The sequence below is a fragment of the Carya illinoinensis genome, chromosome 11, assembly GCF_018687715.1.
Source record: "Carya illinoinensis cultivar Pawnee chromosome 11, C.illinoinensisPawnee_v1, whole genome shotgun sequence".
In the NCBI taxonomy this organism is placed as follows: Eukaryota; Viridiplantae; Streptophyta; class Magnoliopsida; order Fagales; family Juglandaceae; genus Carya; species Carya illinoinensis.
The window spans coordinates 41,064,595-41,082,604 of NC_056762.1; the positions used below are offsets into that span (position 1 = coordinate 41,064,595).

General features: G+C 37.8%; 1 protein-coding gene across 2 annotated transcripts; it reads left to right on the top strand.

The window, feature by feature from the left end:
• Nucleotides 1–111: 111 nt before the first annotated feature.
• LOC122281578 lies at nt 112–16,380 on the top strand. Of its 2 annotated transcripts, XM_043093190.1 has the most exons (12): nt 113–424; nt 1,105–1,169; nt 1,797–1,895; nt 2,173–2,305; nt 2,453–2,512; nt 8,861–8,920; nt 10,091–10,213; nt 11,209–11,280; nt 12,391–12,528; nt 14,448–14,603; nt 15,386–15,490; nt 16,015–16,380. In XM_043093190.1, the coding sequence occupies exons 1-12, from the start codon at nt 200–202 to the stop codon at nt 16,045–16,047; spliced, it is 1,269 nt and encodes a 422-aa protein (XP_042949124.1). In that variant the 5' UTR covers nt 113–199; the 3' UTR covers nt 16,048–16,380. The 2 variants fall into 2 exon arrangements, with proteins under 2 accessions (XP_042949125.1, XP_042949124.1); XM_043093191.1 differs by lacking the exons at nt 14,448–14,603; nt 15,386–15,490; nt 16,015–16,380 and adding an exon at nt 13,086–13,225 and having other exon boundaries at nt 112–424.
• The last annotated feature ends 1,630 nt before the right edge of the window (nt 16,381–18,010 follow it).

The window sequence follows — 18,010 nt, forward strand, 5'->3', positions numbered from 1 at the left end:
AGTTATATATTATTTTTATTTTTATTATTTGTTTATTTGCGTGTTTGGTCATAGACATAGATGCCACGAGCTGTTCTCCCGAAAATCTTATATAGGATAAAGCAGCCCCTCCCCTGCATAATGTACATCACCCCAGGTCCCAAACTAAACACTTTATCCTCCGACTCTCCCAGCGTTCCCATATCTCTCCGTCTCCACCATGTCGAGAGGAACAGACCGTCTGGTGAAGAGTTTGAAGAAGTTTGCGGATGTTCAATACAAGCTCTTCAGAGCTCGCTATGGTCACCAAATCACTGACATTTTCGAGTTCCCCATAAAGCTTGTGCTCTCTCCCTTCACTCTCGCTTTTGACATTGTCGGCTCTGCTCCCCGCGGCTTCGGCGTCCCCGAGCTCATCTCCAAGCTCTCATACGCTTCCATCTTTGTGAGTTCTTGTAATATTGATAGCCATGATGACCAGAGCATGGTGTTGGAATACAATTTTGTTTTTTTTTTAATTCGGTCGTTGTTCTGGGCGGTGACGTCATTTTGTTAAATGGGTTGCTTCAATTTTATTTTATTTTTTTTGCGTAGTTTCTTGAATTTCTCGTATCTCAATAAACGAGCGTTTCAGCGTTTGTATGTTGATGTGAAAGGATTTTGAGAATTTAGCTTTTTCTTTTTTTGTTGGGTTAATTCTTGTCATTTGGTATCATTGGCCTGCTAATTTTTCACAAAATTTAATAAAATGTGCATGTATATGTTGATATGCAAAATTATGGGAATTTAGTGCTTTGGGTGACTATCTCTCATTTGAGCAAATAGTTTTGCTGTAGTCTTTGTGAGTGCTTAAAATTAACGAGGTTTAGTTTAATGCGAATTTATGTTGGTATGCAAATTCTCAATGACTGTTTTGGGTGCTACTGCCATTTGTTTAGACCCGTAACCCGGTGTTTGCTTATTTGACAATGGATTTTATGAATCTTGGGCATTGGAGACAAATGAAGGCTTTGCGGTATTATATGATTACACGTATCATTTGAATTATGCTTGTAATTTGGTCAAGTGGGACTTGCATGATATTCAAATGGTTCAATCATTAGATGCATCGTGGGTTGATTGCAGGTTGTTGCTACTCTTGGGACTTATGACATTGCGTTGGAGTTGGGAAAGAAAGTAATATGTCAGAGGTACTTGCATCGTTCCTTAGATGTTTACTATTGCCCTTGTTCATCGTTATCTGTTTTCTATTCAAACCCTCTAAATTAGTGCTGTTTTAAGTAAGTATAGTCTATTAGCATATATACAATTAAAATATGGTAAATGTATTTGGCTTATGTTGAACTTCGAGTAACTGTTTGCCTTGACGTTCTTTCACATGCACTTGGAACTGCACCTCCTTTCCTACCGCTTCCACCATGTTAGCAAAAGTAACATTGCCATGCTTGCAGAGCTAACATGGGTCAATACTTCCCATGGCTCTTAAAGGTTGGTTGTAAGAGGTCTCGTTTTTGGAAAAGGCACATAGATGATGGTTGGAGTTAAAAAAATGGGGGTTCTAAGAAGATAAGTATTGCTAATGACTTTTATTGGGCCTGCAGCGCCCCCTCCTTTGGGGGGAGGGGTGGATTTGACAAGTTAAAATCTTTACTTTCCTTGGAGTAAAACTTTATAGGATTTGATATAAACATTCAAAAGAATCAGATTAATTTACCTTTTGAAATGTATATTGTCGTGATACAAATAACAGATACTCTGGGTAAGCTGTAGAATTAAAGTTTGATGCTTTCTTACTTAAAAGTGGTATTGAAGTGCAGAAACTGTCAAACCTGCAATGGGTGGCAGGCATTGCGGTGTACCATGTGCAGAGGATCAGGGAGGGTGCACTACCAAGTGAAAAATTACACCTTGAAAAGGTAAACCCTCTCCAATCAAGTTTGGTTTCTAGGAGTATAAAATTCTAACTATATAAGCTACAATACTCTCTGTCCCTTCAAGGCAAAATTCAAAAGCTTTTTGAGCTTGCCTTACATAGCTGGATTGGCCTGAAGATTTCTTAAATTTTACTTTTTTAGCCTTTGAAAGACCCATTATTTTCCTTGGTTGTGTCCATGATGTGAAGCTTTGATCAATGTCCAACTGAAATATAATGTTATTTTTTTCTTATATTCACTCCCATGTATCCTTCTGCAGTGGAGAGAAGGCAACGGCTGAATGTGTTGCAGAGGCCATTGTTGACAATCGGGCTGAGTTGGTGCACCTTCCGTCCACCATGGATCTTCATGTGCCTTTGCCATCTAAAGATTGTCCTACCTGTGATGGAACGGTAAGTGATAGTTAAGCCATATTCTTCAGCATGTATGGTTTCCAATTGATTAACCTGCCTTTGGGCTTACTCTGCTCAATAATTTCCTATATATTAATCTTTGGTTCTGGTCATATGTAATATATACATATATATTCAATATTGCAGGGTGTAATGGGATGTCCTGAATGCAAACACAAATTACAAGTCAGAATCTCTGGGGATGATGTGAGTTGTCTTCTGTAATGCAGCTTAGATTTTGTTTTGAACATATCAATATTTTTCATCAATAATTACGTGAGACTAGTAAGCACATGAATTGCTACTTTTTTCTGATAAATAAGATAAATTTATTAATAATCAAGAAAAAATAAATAAAGTTATGACAAAGTATAGATGGAATATACATCATATACACATAAGTAGAGAAAGAAAAAAGATCAAGAACATCCTGAAAGCTAAAGCTATAGATGGGCTGCCATGTAATGATAAAGTGAGTTGTGAAAGAAAGCCTCAAGATCTTCTGCAGTCCTTAATTGCAGTCATTTCTTCCTTTCATAGTGTTAGAGGGTATGGTTGTAACTAATGTATATAAGGGTGTTAGTGTCATTTGTGTACTGTATATATAAGCTTAAAGATCAATAAAATATCTGTGTGTAATTTCTCTCAATATCGACTACATGGTATCAGAGAACTCTGCGTAGTCGGTTGGTAGTGTTCTGTGACAAATTTTTACTCTTTTTCAACGCGTTTCGTGATTAGTGGTTGTTAGTGGTGGCTGGTGGTGGTTAGTGGCGCTGTGTGGAATCACCGTAGCCGTCTGTGGTGTTTTCCGGTGGTGTTGTCTTCGGCGTTGGTGGCAGGGAGTGGAATAAGCCCATTTTCAACGTGTTTCCGGTGATTTCAAGTTTTAAAGTCATCGGAATACACTTCACCGGCGTTTTCTGTGCATTCCGATGTATTTTCCGTTGTCATCGGCTGCCGGAGCAATCGTATATCGCCGGCGAGGAGCTCGGCTTGGGTTGTTTGGCTGCGGGTCTCAACAAAACCAAGTTCTGGACTGGGTATGCCTCAAACCTGCAATAGGAACTTATTCCTATTCGGAATAAGCCCTGTTTGGTAATGGATATAAGGTAAGCTTATTCTTGGTTAGGGATAGCATAATCCTTTTTTGGTCAGCAGTGAACCCGGTACAAGCCGAAACCCGAAACAGTCCGATTCAGACCTGAAACAGGCCAGTTCAGACCCGAAACAGGCCGGTTCAGACCCGATATTTGCTTATTTCGATCGGTTCAGATTAGTTTCACACGATACAGGCCCGAAATTTAGGTTTTTAATCTGGATTTGTACTTTTCCAGCTTGCTTTTTCCAATTTCTCATCCATATTTCATGTTTTTATGTGAAATATTTTCTTCTAAAGTGAATTGTTGTGATATTTTTGTTTTCCATGGATACTAAATTTGAGTCAATGTCTCTTGCACCAAATGTTAGTATGCCTATGACTTCGGTGAAGTTAAATGAAAAAAATTATATGTTGTGGTCAAGATATGTTGAAATGTTTTTGAAAGGCAAAGGTCTTCGTCGTACTCATTTGGTTGATCCAGTTCCTGATTCGACTAGTTCTACCTTTGCCCAATGGGAGCAAGAAGATGCTCAAATATTGTCTTTGATGTTGACCAGTATTGAGCCTAATATTTGTACAAGCTTAATACATTTTGATACCGCTCAAGAGGTATGGAGGCATCTCAAACAGATGTATTCAGGTGTTGGAAACATAACTCGTATTTATGAGTTGTGTAAACAATTTTTCGCATTGGAACAAAGTGTTTTGAGTCTGGAAGAATATTACTCTCAAGTGATGAGCATATGTGAAGAGCTAAAAATGTATCAACTTATCACTTCTGATATTCCAAGTATGCTGAAACAACGGGAAGATTTTAATGTTGTTCGCTTCCTTGTTGGTTTAAAACCTGAGTATGAGTCAGTGCGTTCTCAAATCTTGGCAAGTCCACAGCTTCCCTCATTTCCTGATGTATTCTCGCGACTTCAGCAAGCTACAGTGTCTTCTGATCAGAGTAATGAGAGATCTGCTTTAGTTGCCTCCTATGTTGCTCCTGCTGGGTGTGGAGGTTGAAGTGGTAGAAGTGCACGTGGAGGTGCACGTGAGGGGCGTGATAATCGTACTCGAGGTCGTGAATCTCGTAAGTGCACCCATTGTGGTCGCACTAACCACTCAGTGGATTATTGTTGGGATCTGCATGGTAGACCATTTGGGTCTGCTAATCAAGCCACTTTCCAAGATGATCTACCATCAACGAGTTCCAACCTAACTCTAGAGATGATTAGCATATCCAAGGATGAGTATGATCAGCTTTTGGGTCGCACGCAGACGGCTTCATCTTCCATAGCTACTCGTGCCCATTCAGGTACAACGTCCGCATGTCTTGTCTCATCTCCTCAACATCCATGGATCATCGATTCAGGAGCTAATGAACACTTGACCGGTTTGTCTTATTCCTTGTCTAAGTTAGATAATATAAAATCTCCAAAGAGTGTCACTCTTGCTAATGGTTCTCTTGCTAAAGTTACAGGCATTGGATCCACTAATCTCACCGATTCTATATCCTTGTCATCTGTTTTATACGCTCCTAGCTTTCCCTTTAGTTTACTATCCATTAGTAAAATTACTCAAACTCTTTAATGTTCCGTGACCTTTTATCCATCTGTATGTATCTTTCAAGATCTTAAGACGGGGAAGAAGATTGGTACGGGGCATGAAACTGGTGGTCTATATTACCTTGATGTCGAAGAGTCACCTACTCGAGCTCTCACAGCCTCATCATCTGCGTTTGAATGGCATTGTCGCCTTGGACACCCATCCCTTTCTCTTTTGAAACGCCAAGTTAGGAATCTTGGAAATGTGTCTCCCTTTTCTTGTGAAGCATGTCAGCTTGGCAAACACCATCGTGTGTCTTTTGTACCTTGACTTGATAATTGAGCTTCTATTCCTTTTGAATTGGTTCACTCTGATATATGGGGACCAATTAACATTGTATCAAACAAGTTTCAGTATTTTGTTACATTTGTTGATGACTACTCTCGAATGACATGGTTGTTTTTGATGAAGGCATGATCTAAACTTTTTTCCATATTCAAAGTCTTCCGAAAAGAAATTAAAACTCAATTTAGACAAAAAGTTCAAATCTTGCGTTCTGACAATGCTAAAGAGTATCAATCTAATTCCTTTACTACTTACTTAAGTAATAAAGGAATTGCCCATCAAGCTTCATGTTCTTATACACCCCAACAAAATGGGGTGGCTAAACGCAAAAATTGCCATTTGTTAGATGTAACCCGAGCTCTTTTACTGCACATGCATGTTCCTAAACACTTTTGGAGTGATGGTGTTCTTACTGGATGTCACCTTATTAACCGTATGTCCTCATCAGTCCTCAATGGTTCTTCTCCCTTCTCCATCTTGTACCCTTCTTCTTTACCTTTTTCTATCCCTCCAAAAATTTTTGGGTGTGTTTGCTATGTTCATAATCTTGGTCCAGGCTTTGATAAGCTTGATCCACGTGCTACTAAGTGTTTGTTTGTTGGTTATTCTCGGACTCAAAAAGGATATCGCTGCTATAGTCCTGCTCTTAGACGTTACTTCACTAGTGCTGATGTCACCTTCTTTGAGTCCACACCCTATTTCTTGGAAACATCTTCGGTTGGTGAGTGTGATCCTCTACCATTACCTACCCTTACTCTTTCTCCTGCTCACTCACCCAATTCTTCCCAACCCTCCTCAGTGCCTTCCGTTGTTCCTTTACAGGTGTACTCGCGACGCTTGCGGCCCCCAGCTCTCATGCCTCCACCAACCTTGTCTCCATCTTCAGATCCTGAGTTATCTACTGCTTCAGACTCTCGACCTATTGCTCTCCGAAAAAGTACTCGCTCTTGTGTTACTCAGTATCCGATTAGCCAGTATGTCTCTTTTCATGCCTTATCTCCATCATTCTCATGTTTTTCTTCTCAACTCTCAAAACTTATGTTCCTAAGACTGTTCAGGATGTTTTATCTGATTTGGAATGGAGGACTGCTATGGAAAATGAAATGGATGCTCTTTATCATAATGGGACATGGGATCTTGTCCCTTTACCACCTGGTAAACACCTGGTTGGTTGTAGATGGGTGTATACCATCAAATTTCACCCTGATGGTTCTGTGGAACGCTTGAAAGCTCGCTTGGTTGCTAAGGGTTACACTCAAACTTATGGAATTGATTATGATGAGACTTTCTCCCCAGTTGCCAAAATTTCTTCTGTTTGAATATTGATCTCTCTTGTTGCTAATCTGGATTGGCCTTTATTTCAGTTGGATGTTAAATACGCATTCTTACATGGCGACTTAAATGAGGAAGTGTATATGGAGCAACCACCTGGGTTTGTTGCTCAGGGGGAGTATCGAGGTACTGTGTGCAAGTTAAAGAAGGCATTATATGGTTTGAAACAATCTCCTTGAGCATGGTTTGGAAGGTTCTCGGAAGCTGTATTGGCATTTTGGTCTTCATAGATGCCAAATAGATCATTCGGTATTTCACCTACATAGTGATGCAGGTTATATCTTGTTAGTTGTATATGTGGATGACATTGTCATTACTGGAAGTGACTTGGCTGGAATTGCCAGGCTAAAACAATTCCTACATGACCAGTTTCAGATAAAAGACTTGGGCAAACTTAGATACTTTCTTGGAATTGAAGTTGGTAGATCGAAGAAAGGTATTAACCTATCTCAAAGAAAATATGTACTTGACCTTCTAGAAGAAACTGGTATGTTGGGTGCAGGGCCCATTGACACACCTATGGATCCAAATCGTAAACTCTTGAAAGATGAAGGGGAGTTGTTTGGAGATCCAGGTCGGTATCAAAGACTAGTTGGTAAATTGAATTATCTTACTATTACTAGACCCGATATCTCTTATGCAGTGAGTGTAGTGAGTCAATTTCTACAAATGCCTAGGGTCTCACATTGGGATGCTATAATTCATATTCTTCGTTACCTTAAACGGGCTCCTGGTATTGGATTGTTGTATAGATCAAATGGACATTTTAGAATTGAAGCTTTTTCAGATGTTGATTGGGCTGGATCTCCTTCAGATAGAAGATCAACTATTGGATATTGTACCTTTGTGGGTGGTAACTTGGTTACGTGGAAGAGTAAGAAGCAAACAGTAGTAGCTCGGTCTAGTGCAGAAACTGAATACAGAGCAATGGCTCACACAACTAGTGAGCTGACATGGTTGCAACACTTTCTTCAAGAGATTGGGTTTCCAGCTCCTGTCCCTCTTCAATTACTTTGTGATAACCAAGCTGCAGTGCATATTGCATCTAATCCCGTTTTCCATGAGAGGACTAAACACATTGAGATTGATTGTCATTTCATTCAGGATAAAATACTAAGTGGTGACATTTCTACACCATTTGTAAAATCTGCTGATCAACTTGCAGATATATTTACCAAACCATTGTGTTCTAAACGGTTAAAGCTTATTTGTTCCAAGCTAGGTTTATATGATATATATGCACCAGCTTGAGGGGGAGTGTTAGAGGGTATGGTTGTAACTAATGTATATAAGGGTGTTAGTGTCATTTGTGTACTGTATATATAAGCTTAAAGATCAATAAAATATCTGTGTGTAATTTCTCTCAATATCGACTACACATAGTTACCACATTAGACAAATTGAAATCATTTTCTACAAGGTCTCAGTGTGATGACTATGAAAATTCCCTTTCTGAACATGCTAATAGATCTACCACTGTACTAGGTATCGCCCATATTAGCCAAAAAATACAGAAAACAGCTTGTCATAATGTGCTAGTCACCTTGCAAGGGAGTAAAAGATAATTTATGGGTTCTTCATTCCTCATGCACATATAACACCATTCTACAACCATAATATGTCACTTCCTTGAATTATTCCAACTGAGGATCTTCTCCAGTCCATCCATCCAAACAAAGAAATCCACTCTCAAGGGAACCTTGCTCTTCCATGGAAAAGTAATGTGGTTGTGGGGGCTTACGCATTACAGAGCAATTTAACTTCAAACACCTATATTTGCCACTCTTAAAGAAGACTGTTGAGAATAAAAAGAGGTAAAGGAATCCATCTCCCAGTCTTTTGCTGCACAGATAAACTCCCATTTCCATTAAGGAGAGCCCTTTGAAAGTTGTAAATTCTCTGCCACCAATGCTATCTTTACCCAGCGATGTTGAATAGGCCTGGGAAAGCCCTTTTACAGGGCTAATCTCCGCAACATGCTTCCTTAGCCCTGTGGTAATAGGCTGCTTGTTTCCAAAGTCTAAAACTTATCAAATTGAATTTTGTTTTCTTTCTACTCGTATACTCTACTTATATACTTATTCCATATCGATGACCAAAATACTAGATGGTTAGGGCACACTTAGAAGGATTGCTGAGCTCTAGACGATTAGATCTTTTAATTTCGTTGGGCTTTGTGCTTTTATTTTGCTGTCCAATTTGAAAATGCTTCCTTTCTTATATTGCCTTCTCTTTTCTTGCAGATCATGGAGCCTCCATGGAAGGCTTATAATGTCTTGAAAAAAATGGACTATCCTTATGAGGCTAGTATCTTTTTCTTCCATATAATATTGTGTTTACATAATTGGTATTAAGTACGATATTATCATAGAGTGCAAATAAAAAAAAAAGGATATCAAATCAATTGTTATTAGTGCAAATCCATTTAGAATTCATTGAGTCTCATCATAGAGTGCTATGCATCATTGGTCTAAAGTATGATATCACGATCATATAATTGATGTTGATCTCCTGCCCTCTTGTGTAAAAATGGTGGGCCCAATCTTTTTAAAGCTTCATATTACCTCACTAGCCTCACATTTCTTGCATTTGCCGTCCTGCATGTACTAGCAGAAATTCTGTTTCTAGTGATACATGTCACACTCCCATAGCTTGTAAGATTTTGTTAAAATACAGACTTCTACTTGTCTATTTTTTGCTTTCAACATCATAGTGAAATGAAAAAAAACAAGAAAAAAAAAAGAGAGATTTATATAATATAGTTTGATGTATGCCGGTAAAGGTCAAGGCCATTGTTAGCTGGCTATGGTTTCTGACTTTATTTTTGGATGAAATGGAAGCTCACCAAGCTAAGGACCCATCCCTGGGGACTAAACCATACATTATCCAGCCCACCAAAATCATTATTATGTCATCTGAGGAAACTTCTAGTACATAATATAAACCAGGATGTTTACTTATAAAAAATAAATAAATAAATAAACCAGGATGTTTGAGTCTACAACTCATCCCAAGCCCGCCATTTGACCAACAAGCACCCTATGAGTTCTGACTTGTTTTTATGAATCATGATAACATGTGAATAGTTTGTTAAAATTCTGAAGGGCTTTTAATGTATGCTTCAATCACATAATAGATACGACTTATTTGTAGCACGTACAACCTCCATGATTTGCTTGTATATCTCACTAGTGTTTAGATGTAATTAGGCATGTTCATTGTATACTACTAGTGTACTTGGGCAATGCCTCTTATATCAATAAAATTTTACTTTTACCTATTAAAAAAAAAAAAATAGATATGACTGATGTGCTTTCTTGAGGCTTTATAGAAGGAAATGTCTCAAGACAAAGGATGATGGAATTGGTGCTTTTGTTCTCAATAAATATGCACGGTCATGTAGCCTACATGGAGGGCCTGTAGCATACTGTTTATATCTAATATTTTTTTTGTTATTTTGTTTACCGTCTCAGCATATAGTTCACAGCATGAAAGATCCCAGCATTGCTGCATTTTGGTTGATTACCTTGCCTCAGATTGTGGGTGGCTTCAACTATGATGACGAGATCAAGCAGAAAATTTGGTGGCAATACCAGGTTTGAGTGCATCTTGCTTCTTCTTCTGTCTGTCTTTAGGTGTAAAATCTCATTTATGCTACTACTATTGTATCACAAACATATTATTGCTTGTCCATTAAACTGTGCATTTTCTTTTATTAATTGATTCAAAAATGGAAAACCATCACTAGTGGATGCATGTGCCCTATAAATCTCCACTTCTCAAATTTTAGCTGAAATTGGTAGATTCTATGTTTGTTAATAGGTTGAGGAACTTTATCCCGGAAAGATGAAGTCGGTATAAATCTTTTATACCCTTTTTTCCATGGTCCTGGGATGACGCCATGCAGAATAAGTGCATGTCCCTTACTTTTGTTTACAGAACCTACCATAAAGATGTAATTTATTTCGGAGGTTATAATATTTGTTTAATAAAGTTGATTCATAAACAAACACATTATAGCTTCCCATTCTTGTTTGGTTTTTGGGAATTGGTTCAGATCTGCTTGTTCAAGTCCAAAAATTAAAACTGATAATGTAGAAGCATCCTGAAACAATAGATGGGTTTGAGATGCCGGGAACGTAAGCCCTTTATCAGAGCCATATTAAAAGTTTGTCGATAAAATCCTTTTGTGCTTTCTTTGTCTCTCCCACCCATTTTTGTTGAGGGCCTGATTGGTCTGGAATATTTCTGGCATTCTCTTATCGGATCTTACAGTCAATTTAAATTGATGTTTTGACTAATACTTCAGTTTTCCAATTATTGAAGGTGCTTTATATGCAGTTTCATTTTGTAAGGGTCATCTTGTCATGTTGAAGAAACACTATATTTTCCTATTTCATAGATTGATATTGACAAACTCTATAATGAAGGCGAGCTTTACCTAAAGTGAAAAATTGCGACCTTCTATTACCTGATATCTCGTTTTAGTGTCACATTTTACATTGACATCTTTATTACAATGACTGATTTGCTAAACATGAATACTCAAGTGCCTTCCAGTAATCATTTAAGTTTTCCTATATGGCTTCAGGAATCCATGCGGTATGATCATCTTCAAGATGAGGTAGCAAAGCGAAAACCAGGGTGGGAGCACTTACAGGAAGTAAGATATTTTATTCTAAAATGACTTATTAAAAAGGATACATAATTCTAAAAACAATGGCTATACTTAAGAAATTATTGAAATTATCAGAGAGCGAATGTGGTCAGTGTATATCCATGGAGATTTCTCTAGTTACCCTATTTGGGAGATCCAAATATGCTTTTCATGTTTAGAATATGCTCAAAATATATGCAGAGAAATATTATTTATAAAGAAATAAGAAGTTATAAGTGGAGAAATAGTAATGGTGATGGCTGGTCACAGTCTGAGAGATTTTTATGGCACAATTGTGGAATGAATGCTCTGACTTGAAAGTTTAGGCAATCATGACTTTGTAAGCAAAGAAAGTAAATTGCAAGAAGAAATTGGATATCAATAAAATGGATGGTAAAACTTTGTTATGGTATCTTAGTGCTCTTTCTTCCTCTTTCCTCTTTGATTGATGTACTTTTGGTTTTGCATTTCGTTAGAGCTTTAAAATGTGTTTTCTTTATTTTTCTCTACTGCTTATATTCCCCACTTAATTTTAATTCTATTTTGTAACTTTCCTATTCTAAATCTGCACCCCACTCTTCAAACATCTCACTAAATATAACTAAGTAGATCTGCAAATATGAATTGAGAACTATTTATGTATAAATTATATTATTGATCAATGTAATGTATGCATATCTGCATAAATGTTTATGCAGCCTTGTGATCTGCTGATTGATATTTGAATTTGAAAATCATGGAGTTGAAATTCCTATCCATCAGTTACAGGCCCTAAAAGAGCCAGGATCATATCTTCCATCCATCCATTATACTCTATCCATGCCTAGATATGTGCTGGCTTCTATGCGAAATCTTTCTGTTTCTCATTAAAAATTTTAAACAACTTCTTCATTTAATTTGATTAAAAAAAAAAAAAAAAATCTCTATATTGAATGGCTGCTCACACCAGCTCCCAACTTGCTATCTTTTTAGATTCCAAAGCCTTTTGCTCTCTTTCCTTTTATTGCTACTTAGGCCTATCATTGTATACTCCTTGTGTACTAAGGTTGCATCCTTTGCACTATTTATAAAATTGCATTACTTATAAAAAAAATTTATATTGTTTATGATTCACAGGCCTTGATCTCTATCGATCCTGTACGTGCTAGGGATGATCCTGTTATAGTGAAAAATATTCCCTACTACAAGGCCAAGAAGGCATTGGAGGCAGAGGTCATGAAAATTGATCCTCCACCAAGGCCAGCAAATTGGGGTGTGCGTATTTGATTTCTTCATTCTATTTTAGCCAACTCTTATATATCAATATTTGTTTCTATTTCAATCCTATTTTGAATTTCAGTTCTAATTTTGAAAAATATTTTAGAGTGCATGGTAGGAGGATGTCTTAACCGATGCAATTATTAGGTAGCTGATGGGGGTGATAGACTTGGCTGAATAACTGGGTTCTTTTTAGGTGGCTAGAAAATAATCCCCCATATTTTTCCAAAAGCCTACCAAAACTCTTTTAGTTTAATAAGCAGCAGGATGGCGGCCAATTTTTTCCTTCACTACTGTTTTTTTAGTGTATCACAACGACTATCATTGGAAAGACTACAACTCTTATAGATAATATTTCCTCATATATCTAACCCCTTATTCATGTCATGCAAAATGTTCAGCGGTCTGACCAACATACACATGCAAGGCTTGTAAATTGTAATGTGTTTCTTCTGGTATACAAGTTCTTCTATCTCCTTCTGCATGTGATGCATTGAATTGTGGTTTGTCTATTTGTCTGAGACCACTTTGGTTTTTGTAAATTGGTCCTTTAGAAATATGAGGAACGGCGCTACTTGGAAAATGGTTGTGGAGATATAATAAAGAACCAGAAGCCTTGTGGAAGGTGGTGATTGAGCATAAATATGGAGGCATTGCACGCCGGGGGGGGGGGGGGGGGGGTGTTGAATGGAGTACGAAAGAAGTTAGAAGAGCTTATGGAGTGGGATTGTGGAAACACGTTAGGAGGGGATGGGGAGTTTTTACCCGACACACTAGATTCCAGTTGGGGGGGGGGGGCTCCGGGATTAAATTCTGGAAGGATATTTGGTGTGGAGATACCTCCCTACAAGTTTCATTTCCGTCACTTTTCCATCTTGCTAGTGATAAAGACGTTGCAGTGGCAGATGTCATGGGGTTATCGGGTGGACAGTTCCATTGGGACATCAGTTTTAGTAGAGCAGCACAAGATTGGGAGATGAGCAGCTTTGCTGATTTTTACAGCCTCTTGTATTCCGTTAAACCGAGCAATCAACAAGAAGATGGTTTATGGTGGTCACCTGCTGGGAAAGGTGCATTTTTGGTTTGCTCCTTTTATAAGGTTCTCACTCAAGAGTCTAATGCTACTTTTCCTTGGAAAAGACTTTGGAGACACAAGGCACCTTTCAAAGCTGCTTTTTTCGTGTGGACAACATCTTTGGGCAAAATCCTCACAACTGATGATCTAAGGAAAAGGAGGGTTATCATAGTAGATTGGTGTTGCATGTGTAGGAGAGGGGGAGAGTCGGTGGACCATCTTCTTTTACATTGTGAGACAGCAAGGGTTTTGTGGAATGAGGTGATCGGTCGAGTAGAGATGGCTTGGGTTATGGTGCAGACTGTAGTGGCAGTGCTGGCCAGCTGGACAATTGTAGGAGGCAGGCAGCAGATCAAAGCGGTTTGGAAGATGATCCCTATTTGCATCATGTGGTGCTTGTGGCAGGAGCGCAATGCGAGGACATTTGAAGAGAGAGAGAGAGATCATTAGAGGAACTTAAAGCTCTATTTTACACTACCCTATGTACATGGGCCATTGCTGTTGATTTCAATGGCATGGACCTACATGACTTTCTTTTTTCTTTGGCGCCTTCTTAATTAGGGCACACTGTTTTCCTTGTATTGTTTTTGCGCTTTGCCTTATTCTTTGATAATAAAGTTTTGTTTACCTATCAAAAAAAAAAAAAAAATGGTCCTTGATTTTAAAAATATCTTTGTTATCTCATTCTCTCTGTGCTGAACATTCTATGTTCCTGTTAACTATGAACTGTAAAACAAGGGAAGAAAAGAGAAGAGGCGTATGGCTAAGAATTTTCCTCATATGCATCAGACCTGAGAAATGCAGTTTGAATGGCTTTGAACTAACTGCAGAACATTGGCAGGAGCTGGACCTTCCACTGAATGCATCTTCTTGGAGTGAGGAAGATCTCAAAGATCCTGAGAAATTATATGAGATGACTGTTCTTCTTAATGCCCAAAGAGAAATTGCAGATAAAATCTTGGATGTGCAGTGGGAAACTAAATGGCGCGAGGAGAAGGTCAGTAAGTTCTGAGTTTTAGTATGTTACTGTCTCTCTTTTAATTAGTAAGTTACTGTAATCATTAAGGAGAGTAATAGGTTCTTCGGATTGGGCCTTCCTGTTTTCTTTCTGTAATGGCTCTCTCTCTCATGCACACACAGACACATATCCACGCGTGTGCGCACATTTGTACTGTGTACAAAATATCAAAGACTCGTGCACATAATAGTGGCCGCAACGTATCCACCGAAATCACAAATATGCCTTGAACTTTTGATGCACAATCTCGTGCCTCAACCTGTATCACTAATGTACCTTGAGCATTTAATACAACATCCCACCTATCAAAAAAAAAAATTAAGTACAACATCCCCAAGCCAACACCCAAGGCTGTTTGTTTTTTTTATTATAATCTTTCACCATTTCTTTTAATGGTAGTGACATAGAGGGATAAGGTACTGTATTTTCATTATTGGTGTTTTTATGTCATGTTGAATGGAATGGATGCCACATTGGTGCTTTCCTAAGTTTTAACCAAGGCCGACTACCTCCAAGCCCCAATGCTATGAAGTTCTTTGGGTTGTACAAATAGGTGAATCTTTCATTGGTTGAATCCCATAGGGTTTGAGATCCATAATTTAGCCAATGAAAGTGTTTGACGATAAATAAACCATAAAATGTTGCTGAGAGGTAAAAGGAAGAGATCGAGATGGAGGGGGAAAAAAACTTGTTATAAGGCTATAATAGCCATAAATCATCAATTATTTCTAATGATATTTTATACTTATTTTGATTTTCAGTTAAATGAGATGTTGAAGGACAAGGTGCGACCCTATATTCAGAACATTGACAATGGTGTCCTCTCTAAACCTATTGTCTTGCAATCACAAAAGCAGGAGCAGAAGGTTTATCTTGTCTTTCCTTTTCACTGATTTATTCTTTTTACTTCTTTTGGGTATTTTCTAGAACTGATTGGAAATTGTATATGTTAAAATATAATTAAAATAAAAGAAAGCCTTAATTGGAAAATGACATCCTTTTCTGCTTTCTAAATTGACCACTCACAATTCTTAATTTACGCCATTTCTTGAATGCTCCATTTGGTGCTTTAAGTTTATATTGGTAATGGTTGTATATTTTACATGATTAATTATGATACTTTCTCTTTGGCATTGAGATGCTCTGTATTATCTGTCAGTTCTCTTTTAACCAAAAAATATTTGTCCTTTTGAAACGGTCTCAGTATCTTTAACTTCATTTGATCTGTCTGCCTTGATGGTCCTAGTTTTCATTAGGTAGTCATCATGTATATGAGTTTCCCCCTTTAATGTTGCCATTGTTAACAGTTTCACATACTTGCAAATATGACCATTTTATATTTCTTGCAATTCAGTAATCTTTATAACTCATGTTGGCGTGTTTGTTGCAGAGGGCCCGTCGACGGAGATGGTGGTTTTTTTGATGAAGTTTAAACCATTGCTGTATCTGGGTGGTCGCAACTGGTTTGATATATGTTCTTTAACGGTGGTATATTTTTGGTTTCCCCTTGTCTTCCTCATGGTAGAATGTTACGTTTTCCTGTATACGTGCTTCACAACTCCATGCATCTCCACCATTTGAGGTCGCTGGAAATTCTGTTCGATACAATTAATCTCTCTCTCTCTCTCTCTCTCTCTCTCTCTCTCTCTCTCTCTCTCTCTCTCTCTCCCCTTTATATATAGAGGGGTGTGACTCATTTGTTTTACTTGTAGCTGCATGTATGAATTATGGATTTATAAACCTTTTTTTTTTTTCCTTCTTTTGTTACATTTTTCTTTCTCATCCGCCCCCTCTCTGAAAACCCTGATACAATAGGAATCTTGATCATGATCCGAATAGGGAACATATTCCAAGGAATTGTCTAATTTGCTGCCACACCAACCTCTACATACAGTGAACTGAACAAGAGAAAATAACTATGCCTTGAACTTCTGCATGATCAAGGGTTTTTATTTTTTTAATCTGATAGTTAAAATAAAGTTTTATTAATAAAAGAAACATACAGTCCAAGTATACAAAGGAGTAAACAGAGGAAACACCTAGATACTATGATCAAGTTTCCCCTGAAGAGTAGAACTGTGGCTGTTTGACCTGCTTGCCATACATACTCATAAACGAGACGATTCTAAAATAGTAGAAATGATATTTGCAGTTAGAGTAGGTAAGTGTTGCGTATTTATTTTTAGAAAAGTGAGTAAATATAGATCTTACATAAAAAAATATTAATTTTTTAATTATGGATCTTATTTTTTTAAAAAGAAGTATGCAGTATTTATACTCTATAATTGTATTTAGTATTACTCAAGGAGAAATGAGAATGATTTGCATAAGAGGAAAAGTACTATATGTTCCACGTTATAGGCCGAGCTTGCTTGACGTTAGAACTCTCAATATAAAGATACTGTGCGTTTTACTAGTAAAGCTAGCTGGTGACTAATAATTAAGCACTAGTCTTAACTTGCAAAATTGTTTGACCTTCCACATGGAGATGAGCCAATTATAATTTTTATACATGCTTGGATATCACGACTAGAGAATTAATTCGTTCCCTTTATAATCCTCTTGCCGACGCTAATTAACTCTTTTTTCTTTTCGTCTTAGCTCTGGACATATCTTCTCATCAGCCATCACATTCCCGGACCCTAGCTAGCTGCTCCATGACAATATATATATATATATACACACCCACACATATATAGATATTAGATCATATATATCAACATCCAAGTGATGTCGGGCTTGCTGTGCTACTGCTGTTTAGCTTTCAAACTATATAGACTAGATGATCAAGATATTATGATCATATACATCTATATTTTCAGGGAAAAGAATCAAAGATGCAATCAACCATGCGTACGTGCATGCCAGCTAGTACCAGAGATCCCGGGCCACTTCGTCTTGTGGGATGTCAAGGGTGTGAGATTTGCTGCATGCATGCTCATGATCGAGTTGGAATTAAGTAATTGTATTTGTCAGAGTTTGTATATATGATCCGGACGTGTGCATGGAAAGAAATTGTGTTGCTCATGAAGTATACTCCCCGTCCGGCAGCGTATTGATTGTCATCAAAGACGTGGCAGATAATCAGAAGCGTACATAAATATAAGTCATTTTCCTTGATAATTGGCCATGGCCGGTGACATGACGACCAGCTTCCAAACTTTTCTAGGCTTTGACACGTACTAAAGAGCGAAAGGCCAATGGGGTTATAATGATCTAACCGCGTAAGTAGCCGATCGAGAGCCTTAGGCTTTAAGTATTTTCTTTTGCTTTACATACATAGAATAATACAGACTAATAATTAATCATTGAGAACATGTACGAAATGTACAATTTTCTTGCACTTTAGGTCAGGAATATTAGAGGCCAGTGTCCACACATAAGAA